The sequence below is a fragment of the Python bivittatus genome, unplaced genomic scaffold (genome assembly GCF_059951505.1).
Source record: "Python bivittatus isolate LINGU-HERP-01145 unplaced genomic scaffold, Pbiv_v1 ctg000330_np1212, whole genome shotgun sequence".
NCBI lineage: Eukaryota > Metazoa > Chordata > Lepidosauria > Squamata > Pythonidae > Python > Python bivittatus.
The window spans coordinates 54,977,371-55,001,419 of record NW_028277058.1 but is presented as its reverse complement, the minus strand read 5'-3'; the positions used below and the strand labels follow the sequence as shown (position 1 = coordinate 55,001,419).

Here is a 24,049-nt window from a genome sequence, read left to right as displayed (position 1 = left end):
GAGAAACTGCAAGGCACAGCGTTACTACAAGCCAACTGAATGAAAAAATGGCAAATTAGAGAACAGGCTTTGCCTCAATGCACCCTATGTACTGGTTTCACTGCAGGCCTCTTTTGTTTACTTGAATCATAGATCAGGTTGTTATGGAACGGGAGGAGGTAGGGGAAAAAGCTTCTTTTTCATCCTTCTTGAGCAGAACACACCTTCATCATATTTCAAAAGAGGCAATTAATTATTAACAGGATGGCAATGCTGAATAATCAAAGGGATATCATGTCACAAGAGGAGCAGGAACAATTATCAGGTGCAAAACGTCTTAACAGGCCCTTGTTTTCAAATCCTTGTCCTGCATTTACTGCCCTGGTCCTTCGCCTACATCCTATTTGCAGCTCGTAAACAGATAATCTGGTTTCCAAAGTTCTTTTCCATTAGGGCTGGCTTGAGTTGGTGCGCACGTGTGTGTTTTCCAAGCCCAGAGAAGAGATAATGTTGGAGCAAAAGACTTCCTCCACAGATAAGAATAGCATTGTTTATAGATCTATGGGCCAAGTCATCCCCAGTTAATTTAGACACAAACTCTAGTCAATTGCTTTATCTTATGATGTTCATTTCACAGGGTTCAGGGACATTCTCCTTATTTAACAGGAGAAATGCCTTGTTTATTCACATGTGTGCTGCCTGTTATTGGCAAGCAGGAAGACAGCCCTGAACCACTTCGCAGCTTATGTGGACATGGAAGGGAGGAAAAAAGAAAGGGAACAGTTTCTGAAAACTCTTAATTAACTGCCTAAACCAGACTGTCACTGATGCTGGTTTTCCTTTATTTTACCCAAGGCTTTACTACGGTCAATTAGGTATCAAGATGAGTTCAAATGATATGACAGTGATAGGCTGTCTGCAGGCTTATCTGGGTACAGAGATATCCTTTAACAGGCACAATGGGATTTTGTGATCTCATAAGGCAGCAGTCCTCATTATGCAAACCCAAAATCCCAACTGCTATTTCAGAAGAGAGACCACTTAAGAGATGGCTAAATGCAGAGATCAGCCCACTAGATCACTGTGGAGCTAGTCCAGATCATGTGCCGTGATGAGTGGCAGGTGGAGGCAGAAAAGTCAGAGCTGTACTTTTCTAATAAAGACGAAGCTCCTTCCAGATGTGTGGACTGCAATTCCCAGAATTCTCAACAATAGCCATGATCATTGGAGAATTCTGGGAGCTGAAGTCCATACACGTCTGGAAGAGATTAGGGACTGTTGCACTAAAAGTTATGAAAGCCGCCCTGATAGGTAATTAACTCTTCAGCTTCTGAAATTTCATTTTCCTTTGACCCAAACCCTAATCCTTTTACTATCCCTTTATTATTATTCATTTCGTATACTTATATCCTGTCTTTCATTTAGGAGATCAAGATAGCATACACATCACTCCTATTTTTCTCCAGAATGACCCAGTAAATACATTTAAATAAAGTTGTGTAAATAAAGTAAATAAAGTTGGGCTAAAAGACAATGAGCAGTCCCTAGTAAGGTTCTGTCAGGTTTAGCCCAAGAACCCAAAGAGACAATGCAAATTCAGTTCTACTGTGTTTATTAGCTACAACCTCTAGACAGAAAATCTCCCCAGACTGAACCCTAGTTCCCAAGCCAGCCAGCCAGCCACAACACCGTGAATTCCTCAGGGAGGTGCCAGCCTCATCCTCTTGAACTTCCCACGCTCCTCCGGTGAACTAAGGACACGCTTATCTCGTTGAGCCTGGCCTTCATAATTCCATTCCATCACAGGTTCTACGGCTGAAAGTGGACTACAACTTGCATCTTGCTATATGAATCTGATGAAGTAAACAGCCATCCATGAAACTTTATGCCATTCTCTATCTCTATCTCTCTATCTCTCTCATTTATATGGTCACCCATCTCACACAGTGACTCTGGGTGGCATACAATAAAACTAACAATTAAAACATTTTACAAAAAGCACTTAAAACAATTAATATGCTAGCTTTCAAGGTGCCACAAAACTCTGGTAAAAAAAGAAAAAAAGTCCTTCCCTGTCCAGACAATATGCAATAATCAAAAACAGGGCAAACTTGGATTTGAATTTGGATTATCTCTTATGATACTGGCAGGTTTTTAATTTATTTATTTATTTTTGGTGGGGGTGTGTGTATGTGGTTTTTCCCCCACTAGCTCCCAATGGGGTATGTCAGTGAGGTGTGGATATCACCAAAGACCAACTGAGACATTTCCCTCCACTTTTTCTGCAGAGGATTAAACCTAGTTAAGACTGAACAAGTTTATTCTGATAGATTAAATTGAGGCAGGGGAAAATAAACCATACTACCAAATCTCTGTGTTTTACTGCAAAATCTCAGCCACACAATCTGAGTATCTTTGAGAATTGCTGAAGAGGGCGGATGGAGGCGGAGGGTGGAATTTAGCATTTACGATATGCTACCTGACCATACTGCTATTAATCCCAGTTCTGGCTGAACCTAACCTGTTTAATTAGTTTCTGATTCAACAAGTCATGCAAACTCAGAAAATAGGTGAATTCACTAACTGAAATAAATATTTTCTGGGAGCACAGCAACTGTGTATCTCAGCCCATTTATTTATTTGGCCTGAAGAGAAACCAGAGTGTTATTTTAATTCCATAAACTTGATTCTACATACTGAAGAACTTGCTGAAAACTGTCACTTAGGGAGCACTGTACCATAGCAATACTTCAAGGAGATCTGATTGTGCTCACATATATTTCAACTTTCTTCCTCCATATTCAACACTGGTTTCTGGGGGCGGGGGGTCCACAGGGTGTGGTCAAAAAAGTCAAGAGGGCAGTCATGATGAGGTGAAGCACCACGTGTTTTGTGAGTTTTTCAAACGAGCCTCTCCAACTTGTAGATGTCTCACTAAGGAGCGAGTTAAAACTTCTGAACATTTTGGAGTACATGACATTCTGTGCACACGATCCTGCAAAGGTTCCCTACCCACAGAGGTTCCATCATCAGAAAATTCCTAGCTATGGGAGCAACATTAGGGTAGAATAACTATTGTGATTCTGTAGCTGGGAATGTCAAGAGTCTCCTGTCAATGACATGTCAGTTCTACATTAAGAAGCACTTGCTTTTAGGTATAGTGTCTAGTAATGTATGGATGTATGGCTGTGAGAGCTGGACCATAAAGAAGGATGAACGCCGAAGAATTGATGCCTTTGAACTGTGGTGCTGGAGGAGACTCTTAAGAGTCCCCCGGACTGCTAGGAGGTCAAACCAGTCAATCTTAAAGGAAATCAACCCTGATTGCTCATTGGAAGGATTGATAATGAAGCTGAAGCTCAGATACTTTGGCCACCTAATGCGAAGAGAGGACTCTTTGGAAAAGACCCTGATGCTGGGAAAGACTGAAGGCAAAAGGAGAAGAGGACGGCAGAGGATGAGATGGTTAGATGGCATCACTGAAGCAATGAGCATGAAACTGAGCAAACTCAGGGAGGCAGTGAAGGACAGGAAGGCCTGGCGCGATATGGTTCATGGGGTCACGAAGAGTCGGACACAACTTAACAACTGAACTACAACTAGATCACTGTTTCTCAACTTTGGCAACTTTGAGATATGTGGACTTCAACTCCAAGAATTCTGGGAGTTGAAGTCCACACATCTCAAAGTTGCCAAGGTTGAGAAACACTGGTCTAGATACATTTGAGAGCCATACTAAGTAAGTGTGTCTAAATGTTACCAATTGGCTCAAGAATGCCATTCTAACTGCACACACTCATGCGTTGAGTGCAAATGTCCACAGTAGCAAGCCTTTCACATGGAGGGCTATATGAGGAAGGGCTCCCATATGAAGCAGGAGAACAGATGGCAGCACAGGTCCGCTCTTGACTGAGCTTGAAAAAGGAAAACCGAGAGAGATCTGGCTAGTTTTTGATGGATCACTATCAGGAAATCCCTGATTTTGGGGAAGTTTAAAAAAAAATCCAGAAGTTGTCAGTACCAAACCAGTTCTGTTTTGATGCCGGGAAAGAAAAAGGAGATGTCCACATAGTTACCAGTAATTGAGGTCAACCTGAGAAAGAGATGTCATTTAGCTCACATGGAAGACAGCATGACTTCATTTCAGCTGACATTTGGCTAAATACTTGAGTGTCTGCCATAGCAGACATGATTGACCGACATCAGCTGCAGGACAGGTTATCCCCCAAATTCGCTGCAGATACAGCTTATTTGTCTCAAAGATTCACATGGGATGGGTTGCTGTGTTCCTTTCAACGTAAGTCCCTTTTACTGGCAAGGAAAGAGAAAAAAAGATCTGCCACAACAGTAGCAGCTGAAAGACTCCAGCAGACATCAAGGTCTACATTTCCACCTCGTCGGTTTGTACACAATCTTTCAGCTGCCCAAATAAACCGGCAGACACGAGAGCCTCAAATACAAATATTTTCTGGTATGAAGTCATTCAATTGTTCTCGCTAGGTGTGTGCCTCTGTGGCTGGAAACAATGGAAGATCTACAGTTCCCAGCACATATATAAAACAATGTGTTTGCTTTTCAGGTGATTATTTTCTGCTTAACTGACTCCCAATGACTCCCTTAAAAGATGGCAGGGCTTCACACACAGCTGTTCCTCAACAACACACTGCCAGCCAACCCCACCCTTGCGCACAGAGGCATTTGCTTGGGCTCTGAACTTTCCAATCACCCATAATGAGAGTTTGCATGGGCCTGTTGTGACTAGCGCTGAATGTATTGATTTAAATCCCTCATTGTTTCACTCCCTCTTTTTTTTTTCCAAAGTAGACCACTTCAAAGACTAGCATCAAACATATTTCATCATAAGTTCCAACCATTAAACAACATCAACTTGATATTAGATTGGTGTCTTAGAAATATGCTCTCAGGGTCAGAACTGACTGGTAGATGTCTGCCCAATTCTTGTTCTGAAGCAAGTATTCTATAATGAAAACGCCTAAAAGGCAATGGTGTTGGACCTCAATGTTACATACATACCCATCAAGTTCTTGCCTTCAAGGTAAGCAAAATTATCCAGAACACAGAATGGGGGAAAAAGTGTTAAGCAAAAGATTAGGAACATACCTAAATTAAAGTTACACTACACCACACATTTTACTTTATCTTTATATTCTTACAAATGATCCATACAAAACTTTGTAAGACTGAAACTTTTCACCTCTCTTTTTGAGGATCTCATTAATTCGATCCAACCATTATTTTCTCAATCTTTCCCTTTCTCTTGACAGATTCACTTCTTCATGGATTTCTTTTATGATTTGGTCCTCATTTATTCTCTTTCTGTGTCCACATATCCTCAGTATATTCCTTTCATCCTGGTCACTCATTCTGATATTCAGTCCCACAATCATTCAGCCTCCATTCTTTGTGGACAGTTCTTCATCTTATTTTACTACAGCCTTAACATGTGCTTTGCTTTCATCATATACTACTCTTATTGCATTCAATAATCAAACTTCAGCTCCACATCTCTAATTAACAATGTGTAACTCAATTCTATTCATTTGATCATATGCTTTCTCTAAATTAATTTAATTTATTCAATTTAATATGGAAGCCTACAAATCCATTAAAAAAAGAAAACAATTAAAACTCGCAAAAATAACAAAATGTACCATACATTTTCTTTCTCACACATGTACAATTCTCAGTGACTTGTTGAAGAGCAAAACTCTGGCCTGCATACCCCAATTTTTGTTCATTGTCACCTCTTGTACCTTTTAGTCAGAACTCTGCCAATGTCTTCAAAGGCCCACTTCACAATCAAATCCCCCTGAAGGTTTTGTGTTCACTTTTGCTACCTTTCCATTTGTATGGGGGAACAATAGCAGCATTCATCAGGCAGACCTGCAGTCTTCACATGCATTAAGCAAGTTGCAGAGTGACTTCATTAGCAAACCACACCCATATTTTAATATATTCATCCCTTTGCCATGTGTACATATGAAGAAACCTATGCTTAAACCAAGGAATGAGAACAAAAATACTTTTTCCTAAGCATATACTCATCAAACAGTCACAATCTTAATTCATTCTTGGTTCTCCAAAAGACTCGATCACTTTTTCTGTACCCTCTTGTCTCACCCACCCAGAACTCACTCCCAAGACCTGGCAGGATACAATGTGGGTTCCAAATATTAATTGGTTATTTTAGCCCAGCCACACTTACTACTGACTGCCTAGCCAATGAGGAAGCATCTAGTGATGTCATTAGGCCTTGCCAGTACTCTCCTGGAATGTTGTGGGAACATTCCAACAATTGACTCGTTTTTGCAATCCTCCAAGAGAGTATTCATGGGCTAGTAGGCAGTCCCTGGAGAAAGTACATTAGTGTCACTGGTGAACTTTGGTGTTGGAGGAGACTCTTGAGAATATCATGAATAGCCAAGGAAACAAACAAATGGATCATCAAACAAATCAACTCAGAGTTCTCATTGTGGCCCAAATGACCAGGCTCAAGTTATCATGCTTTATGTGAAGACCTAGCTCTCTGGAGAAGTCTCTGTACAGAGACTTCTTTGTAATGCACGGAAAGATGGAAGGAAGGAAGAAAAAGAGGACAACCAGCAGAAAGGTGGATGGACTCAATTACAGCGGTGATGAGTGCACCACTGGAAGATCTGAAGGATCAGGCTGGGGGATGTAAGGGCGATCTGGCTGTGGTATCTGTCACCTCATTGATCACTAGGGTTGATTCAGCTATTCTGGCTGGCTAGGCACGGGTCCCCTTCCTCCCTCACCACTCCGTGTGTCCCTCCCAAAGCTACATGCTTGGCAGAAGAGGATGACCATCCCAGATAGAAGGAGTGTACCGATCTTCTGTCAAGGTTATATGATAGCTGTACTCCCCTGCTAGAACCTCCAAACAAGCTCAAGAACAGGCTGGGGACAGATCATCATGGAGAAAATCTATGTGCTCACTAATTGACAATGACTTGATGGCACATTATCATGATCATCATAGTCATTATAGGCTATGAGACTCATGAATAAGGAGACTTGACTGGAATATTAGGTGGGAGTTAAGCATGTTATAGAACAGAGCCAAGATATGTAAAATATTTTTGTTACTTTTTGTTGGTATACACCAGAAATAACCAACCCATGGCCCAGATTCCACAGGCAGCCTTGATTCCCAGTTTTTTTGGTCCCCAAGACTATGTTTCCAACATTTAAGAGGGAAAAAAAAATGTCACCGGTCTTCAGGTATGCCAGACTGAAAGAAGTGGCTAATAATCCCCACTTCTCATTTCTTAAAATCTTCTCTCCCTGTGCCATACCCTAGTTAAAGGAAAAGCAAAGAGATGTCTATGAATGGCTGTTTGGGGGATCAGTATCATACAATGGGAAAGACCATGTTTAAGGGACATATGAGTGTTTTGCATTCAAAAGCTGCTACATTAGACTTCAAGTCATTCAAATTAAGTTTCTCAAGTGGAAAAGCTTGGAAAACCCTCAACTCCTACTGAAGGGAAGATACTGTCATCTGTAATAGGACCAGTGGAATGCAATAACACCTTCTCCAACTTGGTGCCTACAGGCGTGCTGGATTATGGTCTCCCTAGCTCCTAGATTATAAAGCCATGTTGTCTGGAAGGGAACAATGGGAGTTTGGGTCCAACATTACCTGAAGGGCACTAAATTGGGCAAGATTGATGTTCTGGGTTGAGTGTCAAAGTAGCACTGGGGAAATCCAGATTCAAACACTAATCCAACCATGTAGCTCCTTAAGTGATTGTAAACCGATTCGTCTCTTCTTCCTTCAGGCTGCCTAACCAATCTCAAAGGGTTGTTTTGAAGGTCGAAAGGTAGCTGAACAGGGTGGGGGCGGGAGAGGAGGTAGCCACAGGCCAAAGTAAAATTAGAGTGCAAGTTGGAAGGTGTGTGTTTTGCACAATCTGTGCTCTCTCTCAATGCCCAAGGGCTGTCTTATTTATTCAGGCAACACCCTGGAGTAATTTTGTAAGACAATGTAAGTGTACGCACTAAAAGCAGAAATATCAGACTCCAGTTTTGAAGACTAAAATTATACGTATGGAAAACAGCTTTCAAGCTGCTCTGGAGATGACATTTAGAGCAACAATGTTTGCAACAATGTAATTCCATCATAAGATAAATATCAATTTAGCATGGGGGAGAAGACATTGAAAGAGAACAATTGCAAACTTTTAGAGTGCCGTTATTTGCTTAATTTTAACTGTTCAATTGTTCTGGGAAGCTGGTCTGCCTCTTACAAAGGGAACGACATCAAGCTTAAACTGTGAAATGGTGAGTGTGTGTAAGTGGATGTACTGTACGCAGAAGTGCATAATTATGCTATGTATTAACTACGCCTTATTGCCATGCTTCACATATGGCATTGTAGCCAGCCATATCTGAATCTTTTGCAAATCTATCTGCCATGCTATTTAGGCAGATCACATTCCACATCGTTCAAAAGTAATTACACTTTTGTCTAGAGTGGAGGAGACGGTTTTCCCCAAACAATGAAAATTCTCATTATTAAAGCTGGCACAATAACCACGCTGGTGTTCACAACACTCTGCATTGTCCCGTCACAATTATATATTTTTATAAAAAAAGCTGTTCCTAAGCTAGATGCACAAAAGGTACACTGGAAATTTACATTCCTCCCCACAGGTGCCTTCTAGGGAAAACGAAAAAAAGAAAAGAAAATGCTATTTGCATAGACCAAGTATTGCAGAGCAGCTGAGATACAGAACTTCAGACAGGACTCCCCCAACCCCCAATGTCTATTTTGTTCCTGCCATGAATATGCACCATGGATTTCTGCCTGCACTATGGATTTTCATCGGCAACACAGGCATAATAATTCTAATCTACTTTACCGGGATTGTATTAAAGGTTGCAAGTTTATCAGTTTTGCTAATCTGTCCCTGCCCTTGGAATCTCAAGACAGCAACGCTAGGTTTTCATTCCATTTTATCTTAATAATCTTCTAAGGGAGGCTTGCATGTTGCACACCTTAAGGACTGCCTTCCTCCACAGATTTCTCCTTACACGATTTGTGCTCTTGTTCCTTTGGCTAAGACTTTGTGGGAGGCACAAGGACCTTAAGCTATCTGTCCATCCTGGTCATCCGCTTGCATACTTGAAAATGAAGTATTTTGCAAGCCAATGTAAGACGCTTGTAATTACCTGTTCCTCACAAGAAAAGTCAGCCCAGCTAATCATCACCCTGAAGCTGTTCATTGTGCAGGGAGATGGAATATGTGCGCAATAATATTACATTGTATTTCAGGCTGGGGACAATGATTGGCTGACTGGAGTGGGGACACAGCATATTCAGCTGCTCAGAAACCGAATGGCTTGCAGTCCCTCTTTTGGAGCGAAGGAGACAAAAGATTAAAATTTAGCAGAAGGGCAGGCTAACTCATCAGAAGCAATACAAGGACAAGGGGACAGCAGGACCCCAAAACAAACAGGCTAATAGAAGAATGTAGAGCTGGTAACAGATTAAGCGGGAGAAAATTCGAGATAGTGTTTATACAGAACACACCATGTGAGGAAGTTCAGAGGAACTTTGGAATGGAGACAAGAAGAGACAATTCAGGGAGGGGGCAATTCCGAGAAAGGATCCTGAACAAACCTCAGGCAGTGGATATTATACATTAAGCATCCCCAGCCCAGTTGTCCCCAGATATTCTAGCCAATCTTGTCTAGCTTATATATCATGCAACCTTCTGTTGGGGAGGTCAGTCATCCCTTCTTTTAATCAAAATGCAGATCCGAGTACAAAAATGAAGCCTCTTGAGGAACTCTATCACAATTTCACTCTCCATTTCCCTGAGGCCACACAGTGTGGTGGAAAAGCAAAGAATGGGTTGAGGGAGGTAGGGCCCCCCAAATCTGTTTCTTTTTCTTTTATTTATTTATTAAATGTATATTAAAGTTGTTGCTCAAGCAAAGGGGGGGGGCAGAATATCAGCCAGGCAAGAGTAATATAAATATGGCTGTTGCATGACACCAACTATACTTTGTCAAGCGTTGCTAGTGAATGAAGGCGATTCAACTGCCTGAAAAAGGAGATGGATGGATTATGTGCATTGTGTGAACAGGGCCAAAAATAAAGAAAAAGTTGAAAAGTTCAGAGATGAGAGAGAGAATTGATCCTGCACTTCCTTTCCTTTCCTTTCCTTTCCTTTCCTTTCCTTTCCTTTCCTTTCCTTTCCTTTCCTTTCCTTTCCTTTCCTTTCCTTTCCTTTCCTTTCCTTTCCCCTCTTTTTTTTTTCCTTAACCCACTCACCCATTCACAAGTTTATCTGCATGCTTTAAGATGTTGCTGCAAGCAAGAAAACATTGATTAAAGCCTGGTTGTTTCAGAAATCTGGATGGGAAAATGTTCTTTGCTTCAAACCTATCTAGCACTGGGACACATAATGCTTTTGGAGCGTACAGACTCATTTGGAATTTTGAGAGCTTCTTGTGGATTATTATGGGAAGGGCTGCCTATTGACAAAATGCTCCTTACCAACCACTCCAGCCTTTCAGCATGCTCTGAACCACTTCAGTAGAAAAGCATATATATTCATTCTAAGGAGAGGGACACACTTCTGAACAAAGAACCCGGCTGTAGCCACCCAAACATTTTTATTTCCTTGGAATGCCAATGACGCCAATGCAGGGCCTACAGGTATACCTGGGAATGAATGAAAAGGATACTGAAATCAACTATTGCATGCTAGCTTTAGTATTTTTTTTTCAAAAAATAAAAGGATGCTTCCAAAAACTAATAAAAACAGAAATGTCTTCATTATTCTGTAAATCAGCTTTTTTGGAATAGTCTAAGAGGCATGCAGTGTTGGCCAAAATGATGATCACACTTTCACATGAACTAGATAGTAATTAGCAGTCCATCCTTCCATTCTTCTCATGAAATCAGAGTCCTCTGGAGATGGTTCCTCCATGTCCAGATATTTATCCTCCAGAATTGGAAATGGTTCATGGTGCTTTGGATGCAATCTGGACCCAAAACAAACACCAGAACACTATGGGAACAGATCACACTGTTTTGCACATCTGTCCTCAGCAACCTATATGCTAGAAAATCTTGGCACAACTGCAGAGAAAAGGATAAATTCAAACCTGGATAAGAAAGAAGTACAGTATGTATTTTATGGGGATCACTATACCAAGTGCCTGCCACACAACATGCTTTCTCCTTGGATGGACATATCAGATTTTACCCATTCGTCTCCTCTTGAGCCCAGTTCATCTCCTGGTGATTTCACGGAAAAGTCCATATAGTTTTCTTGGCATAACACAGAAACGGTTGCTTCTTCTGCTCTGTTTTTGGGACTTCCCAGTCTAGCCTACAGCCTCAGTATTTCCTGCAAGGAACTAATCAGGCTTGACTCTTCTTAGCCCAGCCTCTTACCACCTGCTGAGAATTCAATGTGTACAGGTATTTCCAACAGGAGAAAAACCATGTTAGACCTGTCTGCTATGCAGTTAATGATGAGGACAGTGTCAAAATGAAGAAATGGCAAACCTAATTTAATACTACAATAGTTGAATATGCAGAGACGGAAGCCAAGTTTTGAGAACTTAATACTCAAAGCCCTATCCATGGATCAATGAATTTGACCATGTTGCTTTCTCCTACATCCACACTGTTTTAAATTCAAGTTCTTTCTGCTTGACTGCGTTTGGATTTTTGGTAGATTATTAAAGACAATGAATGGAATGAAATCGTTATCTACCCCCTCCCACACATGCCTTCTTTGCTTCCTTTCTTTCCTTCAGAAATCTTAAAATGAATCTCAGCCTCTGTTTAAAATGTAGTTTCCCCCTCTTGGGTTTTCCTCCCAAACTCTTATTATTCAGAAACCATCACAAGGAAAAGAGGAGGAGACTAAATGTTTGTAATGGAAATCTGATGAGCCAATAATAAGTGTAGATATTAAGGGATTGATGACATTCTTTTCGTGTCTGTGTTTCCTCTTTTGGAGGAGAAATTACTGTCTATGCACGTATTCCCTTCCAAACATATCCTTAGCCAACAGTCAGGTTATTCTTCTCAAAAGATACTTCACCTGAGAAAAATTATTAGCACGCCACGTTTGTTGTGAAATGACAAACAGCATGGTTTAATTCTTTACTTTACATATAGAAAACAGGGGACAGAAACCACATGTTATAAAAAGGGTTTGGCAGGAAGGAGGAGAGAGAAAGAGAAATAAAGGTGATATTTATGTTTTACCATAAGGAACAGGTAAAAGAAAAAAGAGGAATTTATATGTTGGTGCTCCTTATATCAGAGAGGTATAATAGGGGAATTGGTCTCCTACCACTACTGAGAATAATAAATTTGAGAAAATGAATTTAAAAATAACAACAGCAGAGAGGAATAGCTTTATCATCTGAATTTATCATGCTCTACCCCCACTACTGATTCAAATGAGTTCTCTCCAAAACTCCCCACTTGAGTACAATGGACACCAGTGCAGGTTGCCAAACCTTTTGATCAATCCTCGCAGTTATGGCTTTACCAGTAATTGGCTCTGTAGGAATTACTAGGTGATTGTCTGGTCCAAGATCATGATCAACTTCTGTTTGCTTAACTGTTTTTGGGGAAGAAAACAAGTTGGCTAGACTAGAGTTTGGGTTGTTTGGGGTCAGTTGCCAACCAGAACAGCATTTCAAAGTAAAGTTTAGCAACTTAGAATATGAGTTGGGGTTTGCTTAAAAGGTTGCCTGGTATTCCTACCTCTGCTTTATAGGGCCGACTTCTGAAGCAAGTGCACTACAGGATCAAGCTTGATAAAAAAAAAATGGATTACTTGAGAGTGATTCCCTTGGATATTAAAAGGGGAATCTGCAACAAAGTGTTGGCATTTAAAGTTATCCCAAGCACAATTCCCTTCACCCAACTATGATTCTATCTGCCAATCCCTGATTTTCTGCCATCAGTTATTGCAGAATTTATCATCAATTGCAGTTTTCTGCAATTGATGAATTGGTCAGTTGGTTTCATAGAGTTCCTTATTCTCCCTTCTAAAATATAATTTAACCTATTTCTGTATCAATTAGGAATGTCTTCTTTTAAAAAAAATAAAATCTATATTTCTTTGACATATACATTTCTGTAGGCTACTCTGCCAGAAGTCTGTATATTTTGCAAACATTTCTCCTAAATAGAATGCGTTGTTGGGCATGGTTTTCAGAAATGTATCCACATTTTTCTGTCCACTTTTCCCTAATACATAAAATTTAAAAATGGGATCAATTCTTCATAAAAATCAGAGCAATGGGATTTGTGCATGGTAAATAGTATGAAATAAGTCTGCATGAATATATGAACTCAGCGCATTTATTCCCCTTTCCTAGCAGTGAGCCAATATTCTGTAACCCTTTTTAGTTCTAGTGGCCTGTTTTGAGTCCCCCCCCCCCGCCTTTCATTCTGAGACAGAAGCAGCAAAAGACAGGGAAAGGTCTTTTATACTTCTGCAAACTTCAGGGTTACCAAAAGCTGGTTTGTTAGTTGTAAATAGATGGGATACCAAATACAGAATCTACAGAAATGAATAGAAATGAATACATCGTATAAAAGATGAAAGCATCTGACATTCCTCTGCATAGCTGCAGGAAAAAAAAAACAAAAAAACAAAACTAATGTGTGAATTGCTAATACATAAACCATGCTCCAATTTGTACACTGCCAAATTTATTTGAACCAGCCTATGGGCAAGATCTCCTGTGTGGCCACTTCATACTTGAGAAGCAGACAAGATGCATGCGATTTTTGCCACCAAGAAGGAAATAATAATAATAGTAATAGTAATAGTAATAATAATATTTGAACATTTCACAGTCTGATTGCTAACTAAATAGGATGCAAGTGGAGAGACCTGGAACTCAATTGGGAGCCCAGCAAGATGGAGTTTTCATCCTTAACGGAAACGGGGTCAAAGTTTTCCCATTATTGTGAGATGTTCCGTCCATGCCGGTGGCAAAGTGACTTGATGTACAAAAGGAGAGGTCTTTAGATGCCAAGGGATTGTGGAGGCAATGCAAAAGCACAATAGAGTCTGGAGGAGACCTACCATTGTGTTTTGCTGAGAGGTAGGAGTCCTAAGGCCGCAAAGCTCTTGCGTCAGCAGAGAAACTGGCTGAAATTCCTCAGAATAGGGCTTGTTGGGAAAACTCACATGCAAAGGAAGGTGAAAGGCTGGGAGACCGCCACTCTCCTCCTCTTCCACTTTCTGTCTGCCTGTCACCATGGCTACCTCTCCATCTGCTTCCCCATACGGAGAAGCTGGTTGCTTGGAAGACATCCTACAAGGAACAAAAGAGGGGAAAATAATGAAACCTCCACATAAATCCTTAATGCCGTCATTGTGTGGTTAGGGGCCATTGTAACAGAAATGCCTTTTTGTGCTAGCGGAGGGCAGGAAGCCATCCAAATACCACCGCAAAGCACACACAACGGAGAACAATGGCCAAGCAGGTAGCAACAGAACAGTGCCTGTTTGTTGTCAGAATAATACACTAATGTAGCACTCTCTTGTATGCTGGCTTCTTAAACACAGTCAAGGAGGTGGGGAGAAAAATTACCTAAGAACACCACATAATGAAATGCAATGCTGTTTTATATATTGGTGGTGGAGAGAGAGAAATCGCCTCTCCATTTTAGCACTCCAAAAGAGTTTGCAAAATGAGGGCATGGAGCAGATTTGGGGGGCTGATATGACAGAAAGGTAACAAAGCTCAAACTTCTGATTTTTTTGTCTCCTGAAAGTTAGTAGAAGCCCTGGCCATTCCTATCGCTCAAGGCTGGCGCCAACACAAGACTTATCAATAAAGAAGGATCAACACTGCATGTTCAGTTAAAGAGATGCACAAATCCTTTGGCAGAACTCTCCTCATATCAAAATGACCAAAACTCTGCCCTTATTGCAAATGGATGGCCACTTATTCATTCAACAGAAGTATCCCCTCTCAAATTTCACAGTCCATGGGGAAGTGCTGAGATGGGGTAAAATGGCATTCCTACACAGGTCCTGTGATTCATAAATAATTAAGGGACTATATAGGTGGAGACTTAATAGTCTTTAACATCTTTTTCCATCCATCACTTCTCTCCTTGAGGTGGCTTGCAGCCATGAATTAAACAATCTAAAGTATCGGAGATAATGAAGGAAGTAAAACCCATAACTCGGTAAATTAAATAACAGAACAGAAAAAGAGTCAGAAAGGCAGACAGCAGCTAAGAGCAGATGCATATTAATTTGTCATTAAGGATACACGTAGATAGGACAGATGGAGCCAAGGAATGAGAAAGATAATATTGACAGCACTGGTGCTACTAGAGAAGGTTCTATCTTTAGCTCAGAAGCAAGCAACCTTTGAGCTATGTCTCCTAGTATCCCTAAGCATGGTCAATAGTAAGGGATGTTGGGAATCGTAGTTCAATGACATCTGGAGTACCATGTATTTCCTAACTAGGATCAAGCCTCATCATAGAAGGAGGCAGCATCTGAAGAAGGGCTTTAATAATGAGCTCATATGATGGGCAGACCCACACAAAAATGGAAAGAGTATTTGGGAGACTCCAATCTAGTGACCTTGAGATTCTTGGGCTTCAATTCTTTTGGCCAGACTGGTTTAGAATTATAGAAGTTGAAAACCAATACATCTGGTTGATACCATCCTGGAGACTGCTGGTTTATAACTTTCTAAGTTACGACAAGTACTTCAATAAAACCTTACATGCCACCCTGAAGTCCTTGAAGAGAAATGGGATAGAAAAATAACACAAGAGGTTGAAATCTCGGACTGTTAATACTGCCCTAGAACGATGGCTTCAGCAAAGCAACTTCAGAGAAGGACCTCTTCAAACAAGAGTTTCGTTTTTATGATTGTAATATGTGTGAATCTTCATTCTGGCTGACTGGGCGAGGAATCTTTTTCCATTTTATCTCTTAGCCATCTGGATCATGCTCTCCAGTGTAAAGGTGAGGTTGAGTAATATACATAAAAAATAAAAATAATAGTAAATGTGATATATGGCTGTGGAAAAAAGGCATGAATTGCCTAAAAAGGGGGGGGGCACTGAATGTTGGGGTAATAAAACAAAGTCTAGTAGGGCTCTGGATTTGACTGTGAAAAGATCCTTTGGACCATGTGGATCTGGAAACAAAGCAGTTCCCTACAACTCCTTAAAGTAGCCACTACTCCATAAAGATGCAGCTGCTTTAAGGAGCTGTGGAAAGGTGCTACATTGGTACTCCCACATGCCCCAAACCACTGGTCTAGAATCAATTTCCATTTAGGGCTGCACAGCCCTAAAATCTAGCATTTCCAAAAAAAAAAAAACCCAAAAAACTTCAGGACAAAAACTCAGATGTTTCCATTTCACCCTCCAAAATTTGACAGGAAAGCAACTCCAAAAGCAAAGGGAAAAGGATGGTATGGGCCACCTCCCCATAGCAGGGGTGCCAAACTTCTGACAGGCGGAGGGCCACACATGCTTTTTGGGGACATGCAGGATGACACACTCCTAGAGTGGATGGGGCCTTGTAAAAAGTGGTGAGGACAGGTGGGTGTATACATACACTCAAACACATGCTAACACATGCTCGGATGCGCGTTCACACATGCACACACATACTGATGCACACACATAAATCCACGCAAACTATCTCAGACACACGTATATATACCCCTACATACCATGATACACACACAAACACATATATGCACACCCAAATAGTCAAACACAAACTAACACAGACCCATACACATGTGCACAGCACAACTGGAAGCCCAAAGGGAGGAAAGAAAAAAGCTGCTAGGATAAATTCAGTGCCATTTTGGAAAGGGATCCTATTCAGAGAAGCTTCCGCGGATTTGGGGAATGGATCTGAGAGAAAAACCTTCCATTGCAGGCGTTCGAGGAGGGACGTCCAAAAATAACAAGCCAAAAGATGAGCAAAGTGACTTTTTTCTGCCTTCCAGCTGTGGGTGAAATATGCTAACAAAAATATCCGAATACCGGATTGATTGAAAGACCGCTGGATAAATATGAGACTTATCGACAGAACTCAGGGTAGGAAAAGGACAGAAGTTATCTGGATTATTATAAATCAGTTATTTTCAATATGCCAGCAAAAAAGAAAAAAAATTGGTGTAGTGGTTAAGGTGCTGGCCTAGAAGGCAGGAGACTGTGAGTTCACGAAAGCCGGCTGGGTGACTTTGGGCCAGTCCCTCTCTCTCAGCCTAACCCACCTCACAGGGTTGTTGTTGTGGGGAAAATAGGAGGAGGAAGGAGGACTAGGTATGTTTGCCACCTTGAGTTTTTTTTTTTTTTTTTTAAAGCCAGGACAAAAATCTAAAAAAGAAAGAAAGAAAGAATTCAGTCCCTCTGAAATTCAACCCCCTGATACAAATCCACCGTCACAGAATTTGTGCTTACACAAAGCCTAGGTGTTCTTGAAGCATGTTTTTTCAAAAAGCCCACTTTTTGAAGTTTTCCCTTTTCCTCAGCCTGCAAGCTTTACACAGTTTAAATAATGGATTAAATAACCAGGGTTTTCCTGGAAGCCAAATTTAATTGACAAGCATAAATTTTAATTTGTGGATACTATAAACAGAATTAAGGGCACTCTTGATTATTTTGCAGATTCCTCAGAATCTGCTGCTGTGTTAATATAGTACTTTAAAAAAAAAAACCCACTGAAACGGTCTTCCCTTGTAACTGCACTGTAGCTTTTCTTACAGAATGATTAACAATCTCAGATTTACGTTAATATCTCAAAAAGGCATGTGATCATACTATGCATATTCATTTAAATCTGATTCAATAACCATTTGAAATATGTTCCCTAATTTTTAAAACTTTGTGTTTTCTCCTGTTAAAGACTTGGTTTGCTACCTGATTCTCAGAATCCTTCCTTCCTTCCTTCCTTCCTTCCTTCCTTCCTTCCTTCCTTCCTTCCTTCCTTCCTTCCTTCCTTCCTTCCTTCCTTCCTTCCTTCCTTCCTTCCTTCCTTCCTTCCTTCCTTCCTTCCTTCCTTCCTTCCTTCCTTCCTTCCTTCCTTCCTTCCTTCCTTCCTTCCTTCCTAGAAATTTTGATTTTGTTTCTGAGTTTTTATTTGTGAAATGGCCAAGAGCGCAGCAGTTGCTATTTTCCATTATATAACACCTTTCTATCTTTCTACAGCAGGGATGGGCAACTAACAGCTGCTAGCTACACATTCTCCTTCACCCTGTTTTTCATGGCCTCAACAATTGTGCTGGTGAAATTTAGCAGCAAATCACTGATTCCTGAGTGAACAGTTATTGAATCCCTTAAAAAAAAACAACAGAGAGAGAGAGAGGGAGGGAGAGAGAGAGAGAGATCCTAAAAAAATTCATCTCCAATTTCCAGGGTAATGAGCTGTCTTCAAAATCTAAAGACAAAAATAAAAACCTTTTTAAAAGAATTGTCGCCTTTTGCCGCAAAAGTTGGTCTAATCTCGCTCTACGACTTTCCTGGTTGTCCATGTTCCCTGATTAGGAAATGCCCTTCCAGAGAAGTTTCTTCAAGATGTCATAAATCAAAGCCAGAAGACCTATAAGGTTGCAGGCCGCTAAAGGAAGGCATACGCAGCAGTCTCCTTAGCCAAGCAGTAACTAAAAGAACCCTTCAGAACCAATACTATGTGGTTTAAAAATGAGACAATAAACTAACATCCCAAGCATTTTTCCCGTGAAACTGAAATGATAATGGTAAGCAAGCAGAATTTTTAGCACAGCAATTTATTTCAAAGGAGGAGATGGATTGATGATGAGATCAGCAGCCTGGGGCGAAAATACAAAAAGATACTATTTATTAAATTTACAGCCCTCATTTCCATCAAAAGTGGCATTCAGGATGATTGACAATAATAAAATACAGATTACAACCTGAATTCTGAATACAAGCAGTTAGTTAAAAGGGAGATCAGCTAAACAAAAGGAAAGGCACCCTTCATTTTTTGTTTCCATCCAATCCATTCCCACCTGAATAATATACATAGACAAATGGAGCTGTTTGCCTGCTGCTCCTTGTCAAACCATCGCAATGGGGAAATGTATGCAAGAAAACAAATGGTCTGTGCAAACCTAGCTTTTGAAATGGCCCCACTCACTTGATTGTCTGAGTCTCATCCCCTTTTGGGAGTGCAACCAGCCGTGTGAAAAAGATGGCTCGTCCGTACTTTACAATATAAGCATTAGTACGTTACGGGTCTCACCAAGCTACATACAAACTTCTATCCGTGAAGGTTTATCTTCTACCTACCCAGCAGAACTGGCAGAAACAGAGATATTGTCCCCCATCTAGTTGTCTGCAAAGGAGGAGGGCTGAGTTGCCTTTTAGTTTGATCGATTAGAAGTTGTGCAAGCCTGAGAGATAAAGGCTCAAGGAATGTCCCCAAGAAAGATGAACTGAAATAAATGGCACAACTCTGGTCCTGTCCAGTTCCCATTAATGGCAATGGAGTTTGCACAGGAGAATGGCTTAGGAGAGCACGCACCTTTGTTAAGCTATATTCCATCTGAGCAAACTTGGTAACTTTCCCTGTTTCTGATTTTGGCTCCTTCACCCTAGGATGATTTGATTGGCAACTTCTGATCTTAACATGACTGCAAGAAAGCACCCCATATTCAGAAAGGAAACGTTGGCTCATATGCAGCCACCATCCCTCCCATTGCTCAAACAAACCCAAAAAATTATGGCACTCTAATCTTGTTTCATTCAGCAAATGCTCAAGAAATATGTCAAGAAAGACCACGAAAGCGTTTGCAAAGGTGGGGAGGAGAGGGACGGTTTATCCATGTCCTTTAAAGTGACAAACACCCAACGTGCCAAGAGAAAAGATAGGAGGTTATAAATTGGAGCTTGTTGGGGAATTAATTAAGGGATTCATCAATCATTACACAGCTAACACCACATCTATATGGAGATGCAGCTCAAATCCCATCATCTGCCATAACCTTCCTGCAATCTACAGGTTTGCAAGCCTTCAACTCCTTCTCATTTGACTATTTATAAATGATTTTGTATAATCTAGCATTAAGACCTGTAATTATAAAACAGCATTAAAAGCAGGCCTGCATGGTTATGGATAATTACAGTTGGTATACTTTGGAGCAGACAATCCCAACAGAAATAGAAAGCTTTTTCATTCAAACACAAGCTTTGCCTTTTTGACAGTTCCAAGTCCACAGGATATAACAAGATGGTTTAAACTGCGTGTCATTTTTCTTTTCCTTTTTTTAAAAAAAAATTATACTTAACCTCCCCCCTCCTCCTAGAACAACACTGATTTCTTACCAACCCTTGCAAGGACTTGATTGGAGCTAAATAAACTAATTTTGATATCCAGGAGTAAAATGAACTCTTCTGGGTTTTCTACCAGCTCTTTGAAGCTCAGTCTTTTGAATGGCTCAATCTTCAGCTCTGAATTATACACAGGACCAGCGTTACACATTTAGCATGCAGTGAAAGACAGGTTTTTCCTCCATCACTCAAAATATTAGAACTCGGGGTCACCCAGTGCAGCTGAGTGGCAGTTAATTTAGGACATCTCTTTTGTTTAATTTACTGAGCAATCCTATCACTGGATAAATCCCTTTGCATTACCCATTATTAACTTTCACTGGTCTTAAAAAAGAGCTGGACAGAGTATAGAGGACAGAAAGAGGCACCCATCTTGAAGATAATAAAAGTGGGTGGTCCAAATCAGCTTGAAAATTGAAGAAGAAATCATGTGATGCCCAGATCTGGTAGAAAATCTTGTGGAATGGAAAAGGCCAAACTTTTCTTTTTTTTCCAGAAAAGAGGAAAAGACTTAGCCTTTATCTTCAGGATAAAGTACATGCACCTTGACTTCTTCTAAGCAATGTTTTGGCAACTACTAGTACATGCACTAGTACATAGGTCACTGTGACGGGATTCACACAACAGACTGAATTTGGTAACTGAATTAACTCATTTTCTATATATAAAATCCTGAAGCATAAACTGACCCAATGGACTGAGAAACTAACCAAGATTAGTTGGTTGTCCTCCACAAATTGTGTGAATGCAGCTGCTTGGTCTTTCACCAACATGCTTAAAGTACTGTATGTCAGTTTGCATATACCATTCACACATGTGCATAAATTCATAAAATATTGTTTGGTCTCTCTTTTGACATGGGCTAGTCATTGTCTTACATTGTTCTTATACCATACTTAACTCGATACTGAAATAGCACACATCCACACATCCACAACCTCAGTACAGTATACTGAGTCATGAGTAACCATATAAATGGGGTTCACACAACATATCAAGCCAAAATAAATCAAGTTTAATATGTTGTGCAAATGCAGCCATCTGGTTTGAAACTAGCCTGGTTGAGTGGGTTGTGTGAACCTGGCTAAAAGACTGAACATATATGTGTTTAAAAGCCCCCCCCCCAAGTTGGCTTGGTGGAGATTAAATTATTCAGGACTAATTTATGTATCATTAATTTTTGTGGGTCTACTCTGAGTAGGACTCTGAGTAGGACTAAATCTGGATTTCACCCATGAAATGGGATCAGAACTTACTGTTCCTAACAACTAGGATCCATTTAGGTGGACACCAACTTCCAAGTTAGTCAATTAATTAGAAGACAAATAATCATCAATTGCTAGCTTGGCAGGCTGAAATGTTCTTCTCCCACTAATTTAATTCAATTGTTATTTTTTTAATACAAAATGAAACAAAATAAAGATCGTTGTTCAAAAATTCCTAACTCTGGTTTGTTACTGTTAAGAAGAAATCATGAGACTAAATAAATAAAAATTAGCTTTCAGCTGCTAATTATTAGTTTCTACGAACACATCAATCATCCCCCCCTTTTCCATACACATGCATGTTATTAGGGGAAAAGAAAAAAAAAGGCTGAAGAAAAATAACAGCAAGGGGAAAACAATGGCATGTTTAACACATTTTGAACAAGGAAAGTCTTAGCCAACCAGCATCTGAAAAAAGCCACCTTAAACCCTCCTCTGTGCAATTTAGTTTCAATTAAGTGAGTTTAGCACTCAAGCTCCAGTAAATGAAAATCAAAGTGAATTATGTTGACAGTAGTTGCCAAAACATTGCTTAGAAGAAGTCAAGGTGCATGTCCCACAGTTGCAAGGATGGGAGGGAAGAATAGATGGGAACAGATGTTCCATGTGCACCACTCAGAAGGGTACAAATGTGGTGTATTGAGAGAGGCGGCCCAGCAAGAACAACAGTAATTCCAGAATCCACACTGGGATAAGGTGAATTCTCCTACCCTGAGACTCTGAGATCAATGACCAGAAGTCAGAGATGGGGAAAAACTTTGGGGTCCAATAGTTGTGGTGCCAGGGGACTACACTTCAAAAGGTAGGCAGGATTGGGCTAGGTTAGAACAAAAATTAGATATGATCTGACTTACCTTTGAATTAAATTGATTAAATTATATTGAGATAATAGCTCTCAGTGCTTCCCCTTGTGCCACCCTTGGATGACTAGAATGGTTCAGAGAGAACACACACAAGAGGCGAGATGTAGGTGGCCTGGGTCCCAAAATGTTTTCCCCTAATCTAGAAGCTTGGAGCAATTTCTGGCTTTAGTGCAGCAGAAAGAGTATCTTGCTCCATTGTCCTGGCCACAGCAATAATCCTTCTGGATCTGGCCAGTTCATAGCCTTGCATTGCTACCAACTGCAGTAACTCACCTGGAGCGCACATCGCTGCAAAGCTTGGATTTAAAACCAATTTTCATCATGAGTGGGCTTTAAAAAAATACTCCTTCAACGCATTACACTGGACAGTAGAGGATGTGCAAATCAAATTTCAAAAGGAATGGGAACTAAAGAATAAAAGGCCTATTAGGGTAGCCATTTCCTTTGTTATGAGCACCAACAGAATGTTCAGCCTTGGGTTTGATGAGAAGAAGAAAGGGTTATCGATGGCTCCTGGTTGATCAGAAGATTGCACTAGGAATAGTAAGAATGAAGAAAGGTAGGGCGAACTCATTGTTTGCTGGAACTGTTAATTGTTGAGGACAATTTGTTTGGCTGTAGGAATACAATCATTTTGCTCAAGTGAGCATGTTTGGATTCTGGAGGTGTTCTGATAAAATAGTTGCCATATGGGAGAGGGAGGATATTTTACAAAAAATGACTGCCTGGTCAGGTTTCTCTTTATCACCTTCCCTGATTTCCTCTTATCTCTTCTAGCCCCCACCCCAAGGTGCTTCCTGTCCCCCACCCCACTGGACGTCATCTATTTTTTTTCCAGGCAAGTATGCAAACAAAGCCTATGATTTTTTATTTTCTGAGAATGCCTGTCAGGCCAATATGGGGGGGAGAAAAAGATGTTGCTGATGTTTTGGAACATCTAACGTTTCAATGCCTTTATTTTAAATTAAAACAGTCTATACAACAACTTACGCTACTTAGAGGAGGCCAGAGGAGGTCTCTGCCCCATTGACTGCTCACATCAAACAGCTTATTATTAATATTGTAAAGGGGAAAATAACAACATTGCCATTTTGCAGCGTGTAATTCTAAGTGGAGACTCTCTTTTATATTTATTGGCTAAAAAAAAGAGGAAAATAGCATGTTTTAGCTTAAAGGACATGAACATCTATTTCTTCTTCAATGCAATATACAATTTATAGTCAGTCAAAAGAGATAAAAACAGATTTCCTCTGAAAAATTCTGTTTGAAATTATCTGTGATCATGCTTGATTCTGAATAATTTCTAGGTACAATGAAATATTTACTAGGCATTCATCACATTTCTCAGATATGTATTTGACATCTGATGATATTTAATTTCAGTATTTGGTAAGGAGACAGTTCATGTTTGATCCTATTTGGCACCTGGCCTGAAATTGCACTTAATAATTGACAAACATGGTAACTAACATGTAACAGTGTTTCTGGTGTGGTTTTAAAGAACATTAGATAGTATCTACCTGAAATCACACCTTTTTTGCCTTGAGCAGAAGAAGGGG

The 24,049-nt window shown here is 40.3% G+C and overlaps 1 protein-coding gene across 1 annotated transcript in view; it reads right to left on the bottom strand.

The window, feature by feature from the left end:
- Window positions 1-14,333, bottom strand: part of SOX5 (SRY-box transcription factor 5) — a 391,244-nt gene extending 376,911 nt beyond the window's left edge. The window contains exon 1 of the mRNA XM_088141343.1: window positions 14,208-14,333. Coding sequence (XP_087997469.1) covers window positions 14,208-14,333 — 126 coding nt within the window. The remainder of the gene's footprint in view (window positions 1-14,207) is intronic.
- Between the last annotated feature and the right edge of the window lie 9,716 nt (window positions 14,334-24,049).